We start from the raw sequence: 19,535 nt of genomic DNA on the forward strand, positions 1-19,535 counted from the left end.
ACCTAGTCCTTGTAAAATCTTACCATTGGAACATGTTAATGTAGTTGTCACGATGTAAGAACCACCTTTATACATTATTTTTTTATAAGAATCTTCAAGAACTGGTTTTTATCAATAATTTTTTTATTATTTTTACTTAAATAAAATAAAAATATAATGTGAAATTCATAAAGAGAATTAAGAACTTTATTTATGTTTTTCGAGAAACAACAAGATAAGTTCTTTAAAGTAAGTGCATTGAAAGACTAACAAAACATAAATTAAGAACTCAAAATATATTTTAGATGATGTTTAGCCATGCGTACTTGCTCAGTTTAATATCTGCGGGTTTGAAACTACAAAAGTTTAACTCATTCTTGTACAACGAACCAGACTATACAAAAGAATTTCGTAAGCTTTCATGCTGCCAAAGGAGAAGAGTCACAGTTGCAAGGATTTGAATTTATGGATAATTGCATTTGAGTATGCAGAAGCGACTTTAGTTATTCACCAAAAAAAAGAGAGAGAGAGAGAGAGAGAGACTTTAATCCCTGGAATGAATTTGTTTGGGCCACCCTGGTTTGAATTTCATTTACATTTCTATTACATGTTGAAAAGTCAACATCGTGTACAATTAATGCAGTCTCTTATTCTTAGTTAAAATAAAATAAAATAATTCAGAAAGTATTTCTCTTTCAATCATACACGCGTTGGCTGCAAAAAGAAAATATTGTCCTAACCGGAATCGGAAATTCGGAATGTGACATTGTCCTAGCCAGATCACTAATTCACTGGCACTGTTTTTTTCTAAAGAATTACACTTGACATTACCTAACTAACAGTCAAAGGAAGTGTTTTTACTAAAGAGTAAAGATCTTACCTTCCTTGACCTTCAGTTACAGAACCTTGTCGCATTCACTATCTATATAACAAAATCCGATTTTGAGAAACACCCAATACAAACCAAAACAATGTCTTTAGAAATTTGCATAGTCCCCTTCTGGGGACAAGGCCACATATTCCCCTGCGTGGAACTATGCAATCACTTAGCTTCAAGAAACATCACCATCACTCTCATTATCCCCTCCACCCTCACCACTTCCCTACCCTCTTCGCTCCGCCAACACCCTCTGCTTCGAATCACCCATTTCCCATCTTCACCCACGCCGCCACCCCACGACCACCTCGTCCCGGAGCTCCAAACCCTCTTCTCCGCCAACCCGACCCCACCCGCTTGCGCCATCGTCGACGTCATGATGAACTGGACCATCCCCATCTTCGCCAAACTTCATATTCCCACGGTGGCGTTCTTCACCTCCGCCGCCTGCTCCGCCGCCATGGAACTCGCCGCCTGGAAAGCCCACCCGTTAGACCTCAAACCCGGCGAGACCCGTTTAATTCCCGGGTTGCCCCGAGACATGGCGCTCACGCATTCCGATCTCAAACAAAGACCTCACCACCCTCCGCCACCGCCGCACGACGGCGGCGGAGGACACGGATTTCATCCTCCGCCACCGCCGCACGGCGGCGGTGGAGGCCACGGATTTCATCCTCCGCCGCCGCCGCCTAAGCTCGGAGGCCCGCCACCGTGGGTGGAGGAGCTTGAAGACGCCACCGCGTTGATGTTCAACACGTGTGACGAACTGGAGCGTCCGTTTATTAATTTCATAGCGAACCATATAAAAAAACCGGTTTGGGGCGTTGGACCGCTTCTCCCCGAGCAGTACTGGAAATCAACCGGTTCACTTCTCCACGACCGGGACGTCCGGTCGAACCGTAAGTCGAGTGTTACCGAAGAAGAAGTAACCCAATGGTTGGATTCAAAGCCACGTGGATCAGTTTTATACATATCATTCGGCACCGAGGTGGGTCCCACCGTGGAGGAGTATGAAGAACTGGCTCAAGCGCTTGAGTCATGTGAGGAACCATTTATATGGGTTCTACAACCCAGTTCGGGTAGACCGGGTCCACCCAACATGGGTGATGAAAGTGAAGAAGGATTTTTTCCTTATGGGTTGGAAGGTAGAGTTGGAAATAGGGGTTTGATAATTCGTGGGTGGGCCCCGCAATTGTTGATACTGAGTCACCCTTCAACTGGGGGATTCTTGTCCCACTGTGGTTGGAACTCTACGGTGGAAGGTGTTGGACGAGGGGTACCGTTCTTGGTGTACCCCATTAGGGGTGATCAGTACCATAATGCAAAGTTGGTGGTGTCGCACCTTAAGGTGGGTTATATGGTGAGTGAAGATATGACGGTGAAGGTAACGAGGGATGATATAGTTGAGGGAATCAAAAGGTTGATGGGTGATAAAGAGATGAAGAGGAATGCTGAGATTCTTGGTGAAAAGTTTCTGCATGGGTTTCCGAGAAGTTCGGTGGAGGCTTTGGATTATTTTATGAATTTTATCAAGCAGAGAGCTGTCTAGGCTTCTTGTCCTTGGTTACTTAAAACAGTATGTTTCTTCGTACAATGTGGACGGTTTATCAGGTTAAGTGTAATTCCTTCAACTAAAATAATGGATTTAGCTACCAGTCATGGCAATGACAAGCCTGGGTCGGTGCACTTTGGTTAATACCTAAAATTTAACTATTTGTCTTCCTCAAATTCGAAACCAACATCATTGAGGGATGAATATTAATTGATTACTGTCAACCAAAGGGAACTTGAATTCGATGTCATCACCTTTCACCACCACTGATCATGAGACTTCGACAACGATAAGTTAATGGTGAATACTATAGTGAACCTGTGAAGCAATATTTTATTTTATTTTTCTAATAATGTTTGTTTTAAGTAAAAATGCAAATCACTGGTTAAGATTCAGGCAGTTCAATTTTAAAGTGCAGAAGATCTGAATCCACAGCAAATCTTTTCCAACATATTACTTTTAAACTTTTTTTTTCTCTCTATTCACTCCAAATCCAAATAAAATAAAGGCAGTGCAGAATCTTAATGGCAACATTCATTCTCCCCTCGTATTCTAATAGTATTACAACCTTTCGGTTAGAGAACCTTAGGAATGACAAAGAAACTGCATTACTACAAAATGTAGATACAACCTTTGGTGCAGGGAGATGTCACGAAGGAAAAAACTATATACATTATTACACAAGAAAATTCCATGACGGGATGAAATGACTGAAATCTTCCCTTTTTCTTCTAAGTTACTCGGGGGTTACAGAAAAAAAAAATGTTTCGAACTATATGGTGATACTTCATAATCAGATGAAATGTATCCGAATATGAATACATTGACAAAATACAGATCCTATCAGCTTAACACTTTAAATGAACTACAAAAAAGGAAAGATGAAAAGAAATTTTCCTTTTAATATTTCATAAAAGAACGCAATTAGGAAACAATGAACCTACATCCCAGTGAGGAAAAAAAATGGTACACGTGCATGTTGCGAACAAATGATTTTGTATAAAAGAACAGAAACGACTCAGTCGGTCATGATGGATCCGGCTCCAGTTTTGGGACGATGGCAGATTTGAGCTCTAAATGAGAAACTCGAACAGCTCCAATAAGCCTCTCGGGCAACTCATCAGGAGTATTTGCCTGTCAATAATAATTTTGTCACGATTTCACGATACATTAAAAGATATCAACGAACTGTCTACCAATCTATTTTGAAAATTAATGTTTAAACTCAAGTAGCATTTATTCAGAACCAAGTACAATTTTAACCCTCATGCACACATGCCAGGGCATAATAGAAATGCTACTATATGCAAAATAATGAAAAATGTTATATGTACATTTAAGAAAAAGAGAGATAAATTTGAGATATAATAAATTATGTAATGCAAAAAAAATAGACACAAAAAAAATGATATTATATAAATTATTAGATGAATTCTATGTGTATCACATCTCTAAAATAATTTCTTACATAAAATCCAGCAATAAAACCTTCTATGGCACGAACATGATCCAATATTCCAATACTCCCGGTTCAGAACACAAATTAGAGGTTGTGATAGAAAAATCAACATTTTAAACTCGAACATTCAAGATATTTACAACAAATTATGAGGACTTTTAGCAAAAAATTAGGTAGCTATTATTAATAATGATGATCTACTGATCCATCTCTCCCATACATATTAGTTAAAATGATGGACACTTGGACACAGTACAATACCGACCTCAGCTCAAGTAACAACCAAAATCCCACTTTTACTACGAAGTTTGCTAATCATCTGGTTATTTGGTGCTTATAGATTTACAAACTCAAGTTATATTTTAATAGAAGACTGGTCTACGTAATAGTATGACTACGTGTGAACTGTGAAACTTTTATTTTTTCTAGGTAAATCAAATGCACTCAATTCCAGAACATACATGCCATTACAGAAGTGCAAGCAAAAAAGCAGCACGCGGTTGGTATTAACAAAATATCACAAGGTACATGGTTTTGTCAAATAAATCCTCAATTTCGTCCCTAAAGTGAAAATATTAGAAATCAGGCTAATTAGTCCCCCAAATAGAGAAATCCTCCAACTTGGTTCCTAAACATTAGTAAAATATGTGAACTTAGAAACTAAATTGAACAATATTCAATACTTAGGAGAATGTAACACTTGATGGACCAAATTGGTGGTTCATTTTGCTTATGCCATTATAAACATCTATTAAGTATCAATATTATAAATTTTATGGAACGCAAATCTTCAACTCACACACAAAGGTAAAAGGTCAAGAGTTCAAGACATTGTTTACACAGAACTAGCTCAACTTGATAAAGAGCATATTTGTATCTCTGTTTAAAATGGCATTCAACGCCATTCCATGCTTCGGCCTCAGACAAGTTGAGGTGCATCACAAACAAACACATTAATTCCTAGCAGTTGGAGGGTGACAGGTAATGAAATTTAACATAATTTGTTAAAACACAGGTTTGTTTTCATTTAGCAGGCCTCCACGTTTTGAAAAAAAAAGGCAAGGGAAAAGAGGCAAGCAGGTCTTTCCCCAACCCTTAGGAGGACAAAACTAGCTATCATCTCTAAGGTGCATTTCTGTCCATACAAGAGTCTATTCTACCGAAGTGAATTAAACTAAAATCAAGTATTATTAGCACATGTGAAATCAAAGCCATTATGCTTGTGCAAATATGGACGTGAAAGTTTCCACATTAAAAGCAAGAAGAAAATAGGTCTAGTCCAATTGCTTCCACTTCAAACTTGTGTAAATGTAAATTACTGGTATATAAAACGCACCTGTACAAGAAAAGCCATATCAACCACCAGTGTTGTAATCACACCAATAACCAATCCCAAAACTCCATTAGCAACAGTAGAAGAACCGATATCAACATCAATCTACAAATAAAAGGTAATTGATTGAAAAATCATTGCAGACAAGTTAGGATACAAACATCATTCATTAGTAGGAACCTTCCTAGTTCCTACAACAAGACAGACAAAAATTCACGAAGAACTTGAATGAAATTTTACTTCTAAATACTTGGGACCACGAATATAGTTGCAATCAACTGCCTTTCCCAGTAAACAAGGAGTACTCCCAACACTCTGGCGTACAATCCATGAGCCCTGAAATTTTAAGATGGAAAATCAACAAGGAGTGTAAAGAGTAAAACGTATGCTTGTAAAGAGGAAAGATGATGGTTACATATTACAAATAGATGCGGAAAAGAAATAAAATCAAAAAACCATAAAAATAAACAGAAGGAAAAAAATGAAAGAGAAGGTCATAAAACCAAAAATATAGTACCAAAAGAGATTCAGTTATTTGGATTGAGCCAGACCAAAATATATATGCATCAAGTTGGTAGCAAGCAGCACCACAGCAGCATATATCAACTTAAGGCACATTTGTTTTGAGGACTCTTGGGAAAAGTGAGCTTGGAAATATGCAATTTCCATGTTTGTTCCAGACTTTTTATACTGTTTTATGAAGCAAATGAAGGGTAGCTCAATCCCTAGAGGCAAAGGGTGATTGAGAAAATCTATAAGCAAAACCATTAAGGATATAGAGATTTATCATTTGCCTTTACACATGATTAACAACACAACAATGTGGCATTGCTTAATACATGTAGCTAACCCCATCTAGTTGAAAAAAGATTGGTGTTGCGTGATGCATTCAAAGCTGAAAAGAAGAATCATAGTAAATACTAAATAATGCCTCTGATGTTTTAATCTTCAACTGAGCCAAAAGGCATAGTGTAATCCATGTAGTTGACCTTACATAGTTGAATAAGATGAGGCTTTTGAAATTTCACACGATACCTGTCTTTTTAATACTTATAGTAAATCCCTTCCGCAACCCCCCCCCCCCCACACACACACACACCCAAGTGTGCTCCCAAAATATAAGTTCACATGATTAACAAACTTGCTTGTAACATACAGTATGGAGCATCTATAATTTCGATTGCAGTAGAAATGGAAGGAAACAGTTTACTTTCTCTTGTAATTTACTAGACTATGACACCAAATCTGTAGAAAAGCAGAAGATAAATGCTACTGGAAAAAAAACGTGACATAAAAGCATCCTCCTCAAAATTAATCAGACGGGGAATATAAAAAAATAGTGAATGCAAGAAACAAATGGCAAAGCACATATACAGACACCACGCTCACTATAAACAAAGGATGACAGAGTGCTATTAACATGCCCATATTAAGACTTAAATACCTAAGAATGATACAACCACAGATTATAAAATTAACTAGCAAAGGCAGAGAAAGTTGCCTAATTATGATGATGACAAACTTCAGCAAATACCTTTGGGACTGATGGTATGAGCTTAAACCTGCTGTTTCGAAACTCATCATCGCCGTCAACAAAGCGATGCAAGAGGGATCCAGAAACTAACTCCTTTGTCACAAAATAAAATACCATACTATAGTGTGTTGATGCAGGCACCTACAACCAAACAGCATATTCATTTAGTTCAAACTCAAAATCTTTGAAGTTTAAAGTTGACTCAGTCACATGAATAAAGCAACTCACTTGAAGGTTAATGACAATAGAGAAAAATCCTTTTTCTGAAGCAACCTACATAGACACAAAAGATTAGGACTATTGTCAGCAAAAGCCTAAAAAAGCATACTACAATACCAACAACCACCCAACAACTTAAATAATAAATGAGGTAACCAAATTCACCTTGTTGTGATTTGCACATATTATAACCGATAACCCTCATATTTAAGCAAAGATATTATCCTCCTTTAATATATGTGTTTCAATTGCAAGTGTGTGGGTTTGTGCATTTGGGTCTGTCTTGGTCTGCAGTAAGGTGTTTAAAAAATGGAGCAGCTGTGGGGTATTTTAAACCGAGAGAGCATTCAACAAAATACAACAGTAGTTGTCGCAGCAAGTTGTATACATTCCATTTTGCAATCACCAGCCACGGCAACCTTACAAGGATGACAAGGATAACACATGAAGCATAGTGTCTTTAATCCTAGGTTGGAAGGGTATTAAAAACAAATCAAATTGAACAAGGATTTTTTGGTTTAGTCATTCAATTTTCCAAATAATTTTAATTGTATTAAAAAAAATATGGTATGAATGACAATCTAGAAAGAGAGGGGAGTTCTGCTCCATCTTCGTATAACATTTTTAGCTAAGAGTTAACAAGAAATTCCATTAAATTTGGCTTAATTGCATTTTTTATCCCTCTAGAAATATAATTGTGCGATTTTGGTCTATAAGGTTCTAATTGAGTAATTTTAATCCTTAAAATATCGCAATTATGCGATTTTGGTTCCCCAAATTTTAATTAAACAATTTTAGTCTCTTGAGTATCATAATTTTACGATCTTAGCTCCTCAAGTATTTGCAATTATACAATTTTTTACCTATTTAAGTTACATATATTCAGTTTTAAAACCCGGACCGACCCGGCCGGTCGGACCGGTTGGACCAGGAACCGGTGGTCCAGCCGGTCCGAATTTGAAGTTGGATCGGTTATGCAGTCGACCCGTTTCAAACCGGATTGAACCGGTCAATTTTCCGGTTCAACCGGTGAACCGGTGGGTCAAACCGGTTCAACCACTTTTTTTTTTTTTATAAATTTTTTAAGGGACCATAAATCACAAAAATAATAATGAAAATTAAATCTCTTAATGAAAAAGCAAGGAGTCTTATTAAATATAACAATGACTACTTGTTCTAATATATTTGTTTGCAATATATACAACTTAAATAACTTTTATAGTATATTATTAATTTTAAATTATATATTTAATAATTCAATATCTATGTAAATATTACATATTATTTTGTGATATTAATTGCAAGCATATTATATATGTACATATTATTTATATTTTTAATTTGTATTAATATACCGTTTAACATGTAATTTTTTAATGTATTTTTTTATAAAATAAAAATAAAAATAATTTTAAATAAGATAGAAAAATTTAAATTTAAAATAAGATATGAATTTATTAAAATTTATAAGTATAAATATATTTAATATGAATATTTTTTAATAAAAATAAATAAAAATCGAGTCATGCGGTTCAACCAGTGACCCACCGGTTCAACCTTTGACCCACTGACCCAATACCTTAACCAGTTCGATGACCGGTCCGGTTTTTAAAACTATGCATATATTATAATTTTCATTTATGTATTAAATGATATATATTTATTATTACTAAAACTACTAATATATGTAACTTAAATAGGTAAAAATTTGTATAATTGCAATATTTAAAAGACTAAAATCACATAATTGTGGTACTGATGTACTAAAATTGTTCAATTAAAAATTGAGAGAACAAAATTGCATAACTATGATACTTGAAGGACTAAAATTGCATAGCAGTTATACTTTAGGAATCAAAAACGCATTTAAGCCTTAAATTTTTAAGCACCACCATGTCCAATTTCAATTAAAAGGGGTTGATGTTTTTATGTCCTAAATAGAATGGGTATCTTATGAACTGAGCACAAACCTTGAGAAAGGAGAAATTTAATCTTCCCATAACTATAAACATTATTGAATATCTGTGCAAGAAAAATCAATCATGTATGCAAGTGACAAGAAGCCTACTGTGGGTCAAGCTTACCGTTCACTTCAAACCAGGGTAAAATAACAAACCTACCAACAGAGCCCTATTACTGAGGTGTAGCGGACATGGAATGATAGGAAATAATCAAATTATTATTCTTCAGTTATCACTTGGCTATTGTGCTTCAAACTAGGGAACCTGGTAGAACTTTCAGTTGCTACAGGATACTTAAGATGACCTCCCAGACTTCCCACATGGAGGACAAGGAGGATCCTTTGGGAGACAGTATTCTTAGGAACTCCTCCTGTGCTAAACCACATGAAAAATTAGTAAGGGGCAGAGGAGAGATTTGGATCTTAACAACCTGGCCCACCTGGCAAGGAGGGTGGGGAAGGAGGGCTGAAGGGAGAAGGGTTAGAAGCAAAGATAAAAAGGGAGGAAAGAGAGGGGATAAGGGATTCAGTAACCAAGTGAGTTTTGGGCCTTTGGATAGGAAGGTTTGCAGATCCCTGATGTTCTACAATGGTCTATCTTTTGTTTTCTTTTGTTCTGTGTGTTGTGATGGAATTGTGATCTCAGTAATTAGGTTTACCCCTATTTTCTGTAACAAAATACCTAGTTCCAATCACCTAACGACAATCTTCATCAAGTAACAAAAAAAGACAAGGTTAAGTTAAATTACTCACTTGCGCTGCACAACCATGACGCCTAGCCACATGGTCCATTCTTTTTGTGTCTTTAAACCAATCAACAGCAACAAGATCAAGCAAATGTTTGCCAGCAGGAACCTTCAAAGTTCACCACAAAGGAAAATGAACACAGCCAAACAATGATATATTTTGATCCAGAAAGAATAAAAAAATATAACAAGAGAAGACCTTTGACTTGTCATAGCAAAAATGCTTGCTTCTGACTCTGAAGTTATTTCCATCAGAAACTTTCCAGCAGTCCCGAGCTTTATCTCGGTCGTCTCGGCGCAAATTGCCCGAAAAGGAAGATAAGTCAATTTCATTTGCCGGTTCTTCTTCCAAGGCTTCAGATTAGGAAAGCATTATGAGAAGATTTAATTGAGCTTCTGATGTACATGCATCTCTGTGTGCAGGTGCTTCATGCATATGTTTGTAATTATCAATAAACTAAATAAGGTATAGCGAGCAGTTACCTGTCCTTCTCACATCATTCTCAAGGCCAATTTGGTATGCCTGAAGTATTAAAATATTAAATCTTAAAAATTATGAAGCAAACCTCTAAAGTATAGATGAGGGAATGCAAATACAACCTCTTGTTCAGGTTCTGCTATTTGAAAATCTTCTTCATCATCAGAATATTCATCTATCAAGGCAGAATTTCTGCTTGCAGCATTCATTTGATCAAGAGAAGGAGGATTGACAGATAAATCATTTGGCTTCTGATTCTTCTTTGAAGAAACAGATGTTGAGGACATATTAACCATGACAGGAATTCTTGGATGAGCATTCCTTTCATCTGATTGGGCAAACCATTCACGTAAACCTGTAGATAGAGAAGAAAAAAATACATGCATTTAGAAACTCATTGCACATCAGGGTCTCCCACAAGAGAGAGATCCAAAATGAGGCAATCTCCACTCTTAAACATTCAATTACCAAAATAATGATAAAGAGTAAGAGAGAGAAAGGTATAAAAAAAATAACATGACGATAGAAGGGAGAAAGTTACCATTCTATAAGAAAATTGTAAATTGCATAAACAAAATCAACTCACCGGCTACACTATTTAACATTTGGCGGACACAATACTGCTGAAAAGATGACAAGTAACCCACACCCCATCCCTTAAGATCAATCTGCATAAGATGCTGAACTTGTGTCCTGGGCCTCCCATTTCGAGGTTTTAAGGGGGAAATATTAAATCCCCCACCTGTAGAAAGCAGTTCTTACTCTTAGACCTAAGAAATTTCTATAGAAATAACAGGAACATAAAGTAAACTATATGTAAGATGCATCAATCAATAGAAGGAAAAAAAATGAATTCTTTTTCAAAAACTAATGTCTCCTATTGATAATGATAATTGATAAATAAATGACATAAAATCAGTTTATCTTAAAGATCGATCTTCATCTTAATCAGACAGAAAACATAATGCGGGGTTCCATATTTATCTCTTAGATCATGGAAACGTTTCACATGTTTCAATTGATAAAAAGAGGGAAACTTCAAATCCAAGCTGTAGCATTTCCATGATATTTTCCAACTGATTAGCTGTTCCTAACCAAAGATTATTATTCTATCCATTCAATTGGAGGTAACTAAGGTAAGGTAATTGTTGTTCAGAATAATATATTCTAATGAAATTAATAAATGTCAAAACACAGCTCCATTGATTTTAGGATTTAAAATTGGAAGTGTTCATGTGCACGCCACATCCTCTTCTTCTATATAAAATAAATAAATAATCATACTAACAGGAAAAGAGCTAAAGGGACGATCCTCCTTAGCAGAAAATATAAAATAATAAAAGGTCTAATAAAACGAAAAAGGATGCAAAGCTGCCTCATTTACACAAATCAGAAGAAGCAAGGCACTTAAAATAAACTAGCAAAACACCAGAGAGGCCAAATGTGCCTGAACTCTCTTGGACTTTTGAAGGACAGAGTCAAATCTATAAAGAAATGAGTCTTACTCTCAATATGTGCCCGAACACACCCTGGCTGTGGACCACAGTTTTCATGTTCCCTAGAGCGAAATAAAACAACTGCAAGAAGAAGAAACATCATGCAAACTTCCAGAGTAATAAACACATGGTAGGATTTTGATAACGAGTGCTTTAAGGGCATTAATTAAGGACCATTCAATACCATGATTTCTTAAAGAGAAGTATAAAATGTTTGAGTTCCCAGTATAATAAATTTATTTATTTTTTATTTAATACTCAACTTTTGTTTCCTCAACAAGTGTCACCATTAGCAACTTCTATAAACATATACCAAAAATCTTTGACAAAAAAAGCAAATTCTTACCATAACTTCCATCATCATTTCGGCGCCAGTATCGTACATAACAAAGATCACGAGGCCACACAAACCTGCAATGATAAATGCATGCCAGTTTGGGTTAATACAGTTAACCACTTTACTTTGGGGATGTGCTCCCAATTTTTTAATTATTTATCGAGTCCCAAATCTTAGTGGCTTACATGTCAAGAAATAAAACAATTTACTCAGAAAACTTATGACAAAAGATATGAGTAAACTTGGTTCTTCAAGAAAAGGCATCTCCATTCATTTTTTTTTTTTTTATAAATATATATATATATGTATATATATATATATATATATATATATATTATATATCAGGCTAACCCTAATATAAAGTGTAAACTATTATAAATGGAGAGAAGATAGATTATCTTTACATTGGGAACCAGTCCAGCTGAAGTCGGTGATAAAGAACTGCTGTATGCCCATCCACCTCCTCAACCAAACTACCATGTTGGAAACTGCAATCCCATCTGCAGACATGCAAACAATAAGAAGCAAACCAAATTTATCTACAAAATAAATATTTGCAGAATTATGGAACATCAAATATCTAAAAAAAACTTAGTTTATGTATTTCCCTTATCACTACAGATTAAAGGCATCCTTGACCTGTTGTAGGTCCACAAGAACAGTTCTACTGCCATCTAGTAAGTTTACATGAAGCTTAACTTTTTGTGTTTATGATGAATGATTATACAACAAAAGTGATGACAAAAAAAAATTCTGAAAAGAACATAATGATGTGCAGTTTCCATTCTAAGTTTTCCAAATCGATTCTATAACCCAGTTTATGCATATCACACTCAGACTCAATTATGTCAAACAACTTGGTGCATCAATTGCAATCCACTCGTATCTATTTTGCAACTATGAAAAGGATAATAGAGGTTCCAAACTAATTACTCCTCTGACCTGGCATTCAAAACTAAACAATTTTGCACCTCAGTCACATTCCTCAATCCTCATCAATCAAAATGATCTTAATAAGACTCATCAGCTCACCTTTTGTGATAACAACCAAGTGTTAACCCACTAGGTCAAGTCAGCTATATGGATCATATGACATTATTGAGCTCTAAGGAAACCAAACTTCCAATTAATTCATTTAAATTAATGTATTTTCAATATTTTTGGCCTACTTTTATCTTTGGTCTTCCTCTACCGTTTTTAATGTAACCCTCCTCCATTTGGTACAACTTTAGCACCGTGGCCTCTGTTTATCCTCGGCTCTTTTTGTCACATGATCAAACCATCATAGTTAAGTTACTATCATCTTCTCAAATAGGTGTTACTCCAAAACATAATCCCAAATAATTCCATTTGTAACCTTATGTTCTTATCTTAATATATTGTTTGTTTGTTCAACTTATCCACCTCAACATTCTCATTTCCCACTACTTCAGCATCCACCTGGAAAAAAATTATCGCTAGTCACAGAAATAGCACAAAAATATGTAAGTAGCTTTCAGCTCCAACAATGCCCTCTTCATCACTATTTATAACATAGCAGTGACTCATTTCTCTCCTTGACCAGTCTCCCCTAGTATTTTTCTTAACATTCTGACTACTTTATACACCCATGAGCAAATGTTTTGGTACTTTACAATGTCCAGGACATTGTAGAATATGGTCCAGTTTGTTAAGTTCTAGCTTATGGGAGTCTTCAATTGTAAAACTTACTGTAAAGACTTTTCTAAGACAAGAATTTCAAGCCTTGTTATGTTTATAGATGCTTATGGAGAAATTAAATGAGGGAGCCTCTGGAAAATTTGAGATGTTCAAGTTAATTTTAACGTAAGAAAATTTTGATTTATTTACTCCTTGATTCATTTTATTTTCTTTTCCTATATGTTTCTTGAGAGGTTTATCCAAACTGACTCTACTAAAGTAACATTAGATGATATCAAAATCTCCTCTAGTGTCATTGTGTCAGGACTCAGGTGTAATCACTTTCCCATACATCACGACAATATTCCTCCATAAAAATTAAAAACTGGTCATACATCATGCATGACAGCCACAAATATGCAGAAACAAAAACATTAGTGGTAATTCTGTGGAAAACCTACTCAAACCGTGTCCCATCCATGCTCATCACAAGTTCAAAAATTTCCTCACATGTTGCCTCCACAACGCCTACTGCCTTCATAGCTCTACTACAGCTCCTTGGCTACATAATGAAGCAAATTGAAGATAATTGTGTTTCCCAAACTATCCCATGAAAGGTAGTACATCATGAAAATAAAGAAAGACAGGAAATAACGCACAAGGTAATCAACTTCAACAAGTTCTTCAAAAATACGAAGTCCTGCCAATTTCAGAGAAAATTATTTCAGTTTATAGAAATACTACATATCCAATTATTTTAACACTAATATATCCCTAGAATAACTTTTCTTCTATGTCATCAAGATAGGAAATTGTGTTATCATGTAAATAAATGTAGCAAACCATCTTGACATTGTAAAAGACGCCAATGTTTTCTTGAGAATGCTTGGTTATTGATATTCTGATTTGACAAATCTGAGTCTATTTCCCGTGTCCAGTCAAAAACTGACTCTGGAGGACCTGCATCTCAAGAAAGGAAGGGTTTTAAATATAGACCGTAGCAGAGTAATTGCAAGCCCACAAGCTGAAGGGATACAAAGTAGACCATTTCCAATTGTTGTCCTCCTTAACAAATTTGGGTGAGGGTCATCTTCATCCTCCTGAGCACTGAACCTGGAGATCCAAAAAATATATTGGATGTTATGAATATATAGGTGAATATGAACAATAACATTGGATACAACAATTATCTACAATGGAGCTATTTTCTCAGCAGTTGAATAAAAATTCCCTAAACAACTAAATCATGTTCTGGTATGTCCCAATCAATTATTTCATTAGCATCTCCTGAGAATGGACATTGGAATGAGAGAAAACAATCTGAAAGAAGACAGACATAATTTAACAACATATGAACAACAGCACAGAAAAAGCAGGTAAACTTTACAAATTGCCATCTTCTACAAACAGTAAGCGGAAAAAAGCAAAGGACAGAAATACTTACTGGCTTTCACGGTCTGAGGAAGAAGCTGTCTTCCCATTGTCCATCCCAGATTTGTACTCGAAAGAAATATATTTGTTACCATTTGATGGTTGTGCTCCCTGATGCTGCATGCATTGAAGCTCAATAGAATCATCTCACATAACAGACAAGCATGTGCTACTGAGATGAATTTACAAAGTAATATTGCAATGCAACATTTTCTCCTAGTATCAAGGAAAATGCTTTTCATGTTTCAAGCGATGCCAACATTCATCAGGGAGAGATACAGTCTAACCAAAAATTAGGAATATTGATATTGATCCGTATTTAAAGAACATAATAGGATTGTGCAATTTGATGAAACACACCTGATCAATGACATACTCAATTTTTTCCTTCCAGATTAGGGCCTCTTGGATGTTAAATGCTGCCATCTGCAGCAACAACCAGAGGAATACAAAATTTACACAACAACAAAAAATTATAAACTGTAAAAAAATAAATAAATAAATAAATAAAAAAACCAACAAAATGGCATGATAGTACTTATGGATAGAAGGGATATAAATATATGTCAGATATATGAAAGTGAGAAAAATCCACTCACCATAATTCGATGGTTCTTTTCTTTCTTGTTGTAAACCGACAAAACATAAACCATCTGCACAAAAGGACATAAATAATTCCAGGCAAATAGAGAGAACAAAATCTTTGTCGGTATGGAAAAATTTTAAATAGTTTACAGTTATATTTTAACAAATTAACTACAAATAGGACTACCAATACCCAGCATATGCCACTTCCAAAATAACATCCATGGTCAAATTGTTTAATTCAACTTTACATGAAGGAGAAAAAATGTGCTACCTCTTCTGAAATTATTCATTAAAAAAGGAATTTCTGACTATGGATAATCCAGTTACTGGTGCCTATAGCAGGTGAACCCACATACCTCTCATTCTAGAGGATTACCCAGCATATAATCTGAATGATGGTACCAACAAGGTTAATACAGAAAATGAGCTTACATGTAAACTCGGAAAAGTCCATGAGTTAACTCACGTGTTTGACAACAATGGATAAGGAGTATATGACAGCTTTCCCGACTCCCACCCCTTTGGTGTTCAGTAATACATTTGATCAGGAGATTTCCCTTTTAGAAATGAAGAAAGATTGCAAAGTTATTGTATCTTGTCCTCCTACTTTAGAATTCTTTTTTTCTTTTGCTGCCACGTTGAAGAACGATACCTTGTCCTCCTACTTCAGAATTATTTTCTTGTAATGAATTTTTTCCTCAAATCTAAAAGAGTGGGGGGGGGGGGGAATCTGTCTTGGGCAACATAGGACCCTACCCAGCTCCATAAGTAAAACTGATGGTACAGAAAAGGGTGTGATTTTCGTGTGCATAAAATTATGTATATTGCCTAGAATTACTCTTCAAAAATGTTGAGGCCCATTTGTTTTCGTTGTTTTACTAAATGCAAATAGTATTATTGATAAACCATCATTGCATCCATCACAAATCATAAACCATTTCACAACATCCCCTCACTTCAACCATTTCCTAGCCTCCATTCCACACATTCAGTTTCCTAATCGAATTAAAGTTGACACATGCAAATCCAAAAGTTACCTTTCAAAACATATCAAACATACACTGAGCCCTGTTCATGACAATTGATCATTTCAAGACCAGAAGGTTCACACAGTAAGCATCACTACTACCAAAAAAAAACAAATATATACGTGTGTGCATGCGATTGCACATTTAATCGTAGAACTCACATGTCCATGATGAGTCTTCAAGCCTCTATCCTCCACTCTACAGTTGCCATCAATTAGCAGTGTTTTAATTGGGACCTAATAAAAGCACAAAGAGAAAAAACACTTCATGTCGTCAAGTTTACAGAACCATCTGCTCTCCAACAAGGTAAAAGAGATACAAAGTAAAAAAAAATAAAAATAAAAAAGTTCGGAAAGCATAATAATTTTAAAAAAGCCGAAAAGCAATATCGCAAATCCCTTTCTACAGAATACTCCAAAAGGCGATACCGGAGAGCGCAAACTTTAACAAACGATAAAAATTGAAGCACAACAATAACAATCGGCGAATTCCCCTAAAATAGAGGACGAAGAAGCGAAATTCGACGAAAATGATAGACTCGCCTGATTATCCTGCGGTTTTCTCTTGTAATACGCGAGCAGCCGCGACTCCAACACGAAGTACCTCATGTGGATGAACGATCGCCCGATCTTCCGGCGGCCATACCGCACCATCCACCCTTCGTAAACCACCTTCGACGACATCGTTTCGCCGCAAAGCGAATTTCAAATTTCCAAAACCAAAAATCAGCACAATTCGGGGCCGGAAGCCGGAGACGGAGAATCTCTGCTTCGGCGAGATCAATTGCGAGCTACGTGACCTGACGAGTCATCACCGGCGCCGGAGACGGAGGATCGCGGAACCGGCGATTCCACTTTAGCACTTCCCGTTCGTTGTCTGTTCTGGAGGAGCTTACGATTCGGAATTCGAATTCCGCATTGGAGCTAGTAGCAGTTGGCCTTCTCCGATTCCCGGAACGAAGCGGTTCCTGGTTGGAGTTGGATTTGCCGGGATCGGCGACGACGATGGACGACGTAGAGAGGAACGGTGGTGTGGAGAGAGAGAATTTTGAAGAGGAGATTCCAATTAGCAATTAGCAATTAGCGCAAGTGTGAGATCCCACGTAAGTTAGAAAAGGGTGTGACCGCGAGGAGCATTTGGCACGTGGAGCGATGTGATTGGGCCGTGTGGGGGAAATGCGTGTTGGCGCCGTGACACTTTCCCTATTTTTGAACGGGGGTGGCGTCCAGTCTCTAGCAGTTACCACTACCAGGGTGCAATTAGAAAAAAAATGGATAATTATTATTGTTTGAGGAGTACGTGATGAAAAAGGGATGGGTCCCACGTGATATTAAGCATTTTGAAAATGACGGATATGGCCCTGGATGCGGGTGGCTTGCACATTTGTTTGTATTGGGGTAATGGTCATTGTTTAGTTGCGCTTGCCCACTAATTTACGCCTACAAACAGTATACTGGGATTAGGAATTGGAATTAATTTCAGCACCTCACTGTCTACTGTGGACACCTAAGCATCACATTATTATTATTATTATTATTATTATTATTATTATTATTATTGAAATTTTTCAAATGAGGGACTGCTATAAGGAAAAAATAGGCAAAATCATTATATTTAATTAATGTGCATTAGGAGTGATGTTTTAATTTATGAGTGTACATCTGAATATATATAAAATTTACCTACTTTTTTCTTAACTCTGTGCATTTGCTCACCGTTGATGCTTCTGTAATTGTAAAAAGTATTTTAGTGAAATGAACTTTGTTGTAATACTAACTGTTAAGTTTAGTGATAAGTTAAATTTAAGTAAATAGGCTGAAATATAATTATTCTGTGTTGGGTTTGGTGTTAAAAAATATAAGTCAAAATTACCTTAACAGTTGCCAAAAATACATGTGAAGTGTTAGCTTTTTGTTAGACAAATTCCTTTTATTCACTGTGATTTTTGAAATTTTTTTCCGTGCTGAAATTTTTTTAAAAAAAAATACAAAACTGAACCCCTGTTAATATATTTATAAAACTAAACTTATTTATTATACATGGTCGGAATCTGATCTGCAGAGAGCCAAATTCTGACCAGTACAGTCTCCACTCACACCTAATTTAGAATTCCAATTTCATGCAAGTTTTAATTTTTTTCATTTAAAGGTTTTATTTTTTATATAAATATTTAATTAAATAAAAAAAATAGTTATGTATTTTATTTATATTATTTCTTTTTTTTAGTTTTTTTTGTTTTAAGTTTTTTTATTATATATATATTTAAAATAAATATTATAAAAAGTGTATAAATAAATTATAAATATATGTGTATAAAATATTAATAATTTTGATAATTAATAATTAAATTATTATTAATGTTAATAAGTAATAATATAGAATTTTAATAATGTATAATTTTAATAATTTAGAATTTTAATAAGTTATAATTTTAATAATGTATAATTTTAATAAGTTATAATTTTAATAATGTATAATTTTAATAATGTATAATGTTAATAATTTATAATATTAATAAATAATAATTTTATTAATTTATACAAATAATATTTATTTAAGTTATTAATATTATAAATTATTAACATTTAATTAATAATTATTTTTTATTTAAGTCAAACTTTTTATATTATTTAACTAAAATATTTATATTTATATATATAATAAAACCTTTAAAAAAAATTAAAATCTGCACGAAATTTGCATCCGGGAGACGGAAATCATGTTTTGTTTCTTGACTCAAAAATATTATTTCTCTTATGTACTTTTTGTTTTTTAGTTTTTATTTTGCTTTTTAGTTTTTATTGTCTTTTTCTACTTTGTTTTTAATGTATTTTTCAAAATTTGCACGAATCTATAAAATAATTACTCAAAATCACTCGC

General features: G+C 35.0%; 2 protein-coding genes across 4 annotated transcripts; one reads left to right on the forward strand and one right to left on the reverse strand.

Annotated features, from left to right (window-relative positions):
- Positions 1-589: 589 nt before the first annotated feature.
- LOC109800622 (UDP-glucosyltransferase 29) lies at positions 590-2,820 on the forward strand. Its single transcript, XM_020361414.3, has one exon. It carries the CDS (start codon positions 951-953, stop codon positions 2,403-2,405), a length of 1,455 nt encoding a protein of 484 aa, XP_020217003.2. The 5' UTR covers positions 590-950; the 3' UTR covers positions 2,406-2,820.
- Positions 2,821-2,998: 178 nt separating this feature from the next.
- EDR2 (ENHANCED DISEASE RESISTANCE 2) lies at positions 2,999-17,842 on the reverse strand. Of its 3 annotated transcripts, none has more exons than XM_020361412.3 (22): positions 17,198-17,834; positions 16,817-16,891; positions 15,639-15,692; positions 15,400-15,465; positions 15,053-15,150; positions 14,654-14,721; positions 14,452-14,568; positions 14,268-14,308; positions 14,070-14,170; positions 12,375-12,470; positions 11,980-12,044; positions 11,643-11,714; positions 10,724-10,879; positions 10,260-10,492; positions 10,143-10,182; positions 9,859-10,013; positions 9,667-9,768; positions 6,963-7,007; positions 6,735-6,875; positions 5,441-5,536; positions 5,204-5,305; positions 2,999-3,542 (listed from the first exon to the last, which is right to left on the reverse strand). In XM_020361412.3, the coding sequence occupies exons 1-22, from the start codon at positions 17,336-17,338 to the stop codon at positions 3,435-3,437; spliced, it is 2,172 nt and encodes a 723-aa protein (XP_020217001.1). In that variant the 5' UTR covers positions 17,339-17,834; the 3' UTR covers positions 2,999-3,434. The 3 variants fall into 3 exon arrangements, with proteins under 3 accessions (XP_020217001.1, XP_020217000.1, XP_082922649.1); XM_020361411.3 differs by having other exon boundaries at positions 15,053-15,156; positions 17,198-17,832; XM_083066523.1 differs by lacking the exons at positions 2,999-3,542; positions 5,204-5,305; positions 5,441-5,536; positions 6,735-6,875; positions 6,963-7,007 and adding an exon at positions 7,138-7,372 and having other exon boundaries at positions 15,053-15,156; positions 17,198-17,842.
- Positions 17,843-19,535: the final 1,693 nt, after the last annotated feature.

The sequence above is a fragment of the Cajanus cajan genome, chromosome 11 (assembly GCF_000230855.2).
Source record: "Cajanus cajan strain Asha chromosome 11, NIPB_CcT2T_4, whole genome shotgun sequence".
NCBI classification, from domain to species: domain Eukaryota; kingdom Viridiplantae; phylum Streptophyta; class Magnoliopsida; order Fabales; family Fabaceae; genus Cajanus; species Cajanus cajan.

Coding starts and splice junctions, on each gene's coding strand:
- EDR2 (XM_020361411.3), bottom strand. CDS start 17,338: ATGTCGTCGAAGGTGGTTTACGAAGGGTGGATGGTGCGGTATGGCCGC. Junction 14,569..14,653: donor GAGGACAACAATTGGAAATG/GTCTACTTTGTA, acceptor CTTGAGATGCAG/GTCCTCCAGAGTCAGTTTTT. Junction 3,543..5,203: donor ATATGGCTTTTCTTGTACAG/GTGCGTTTTATA, acceptor TATTATTGACAG/GCAAATACTCCTGATGAGTT.
- LOC109800622 (XM_020361414.3), top strand. CDS start 951: ATGTCTTTAGAAATTTGCATAGTCCCCTTCTGGGGACAAGGCCACATA.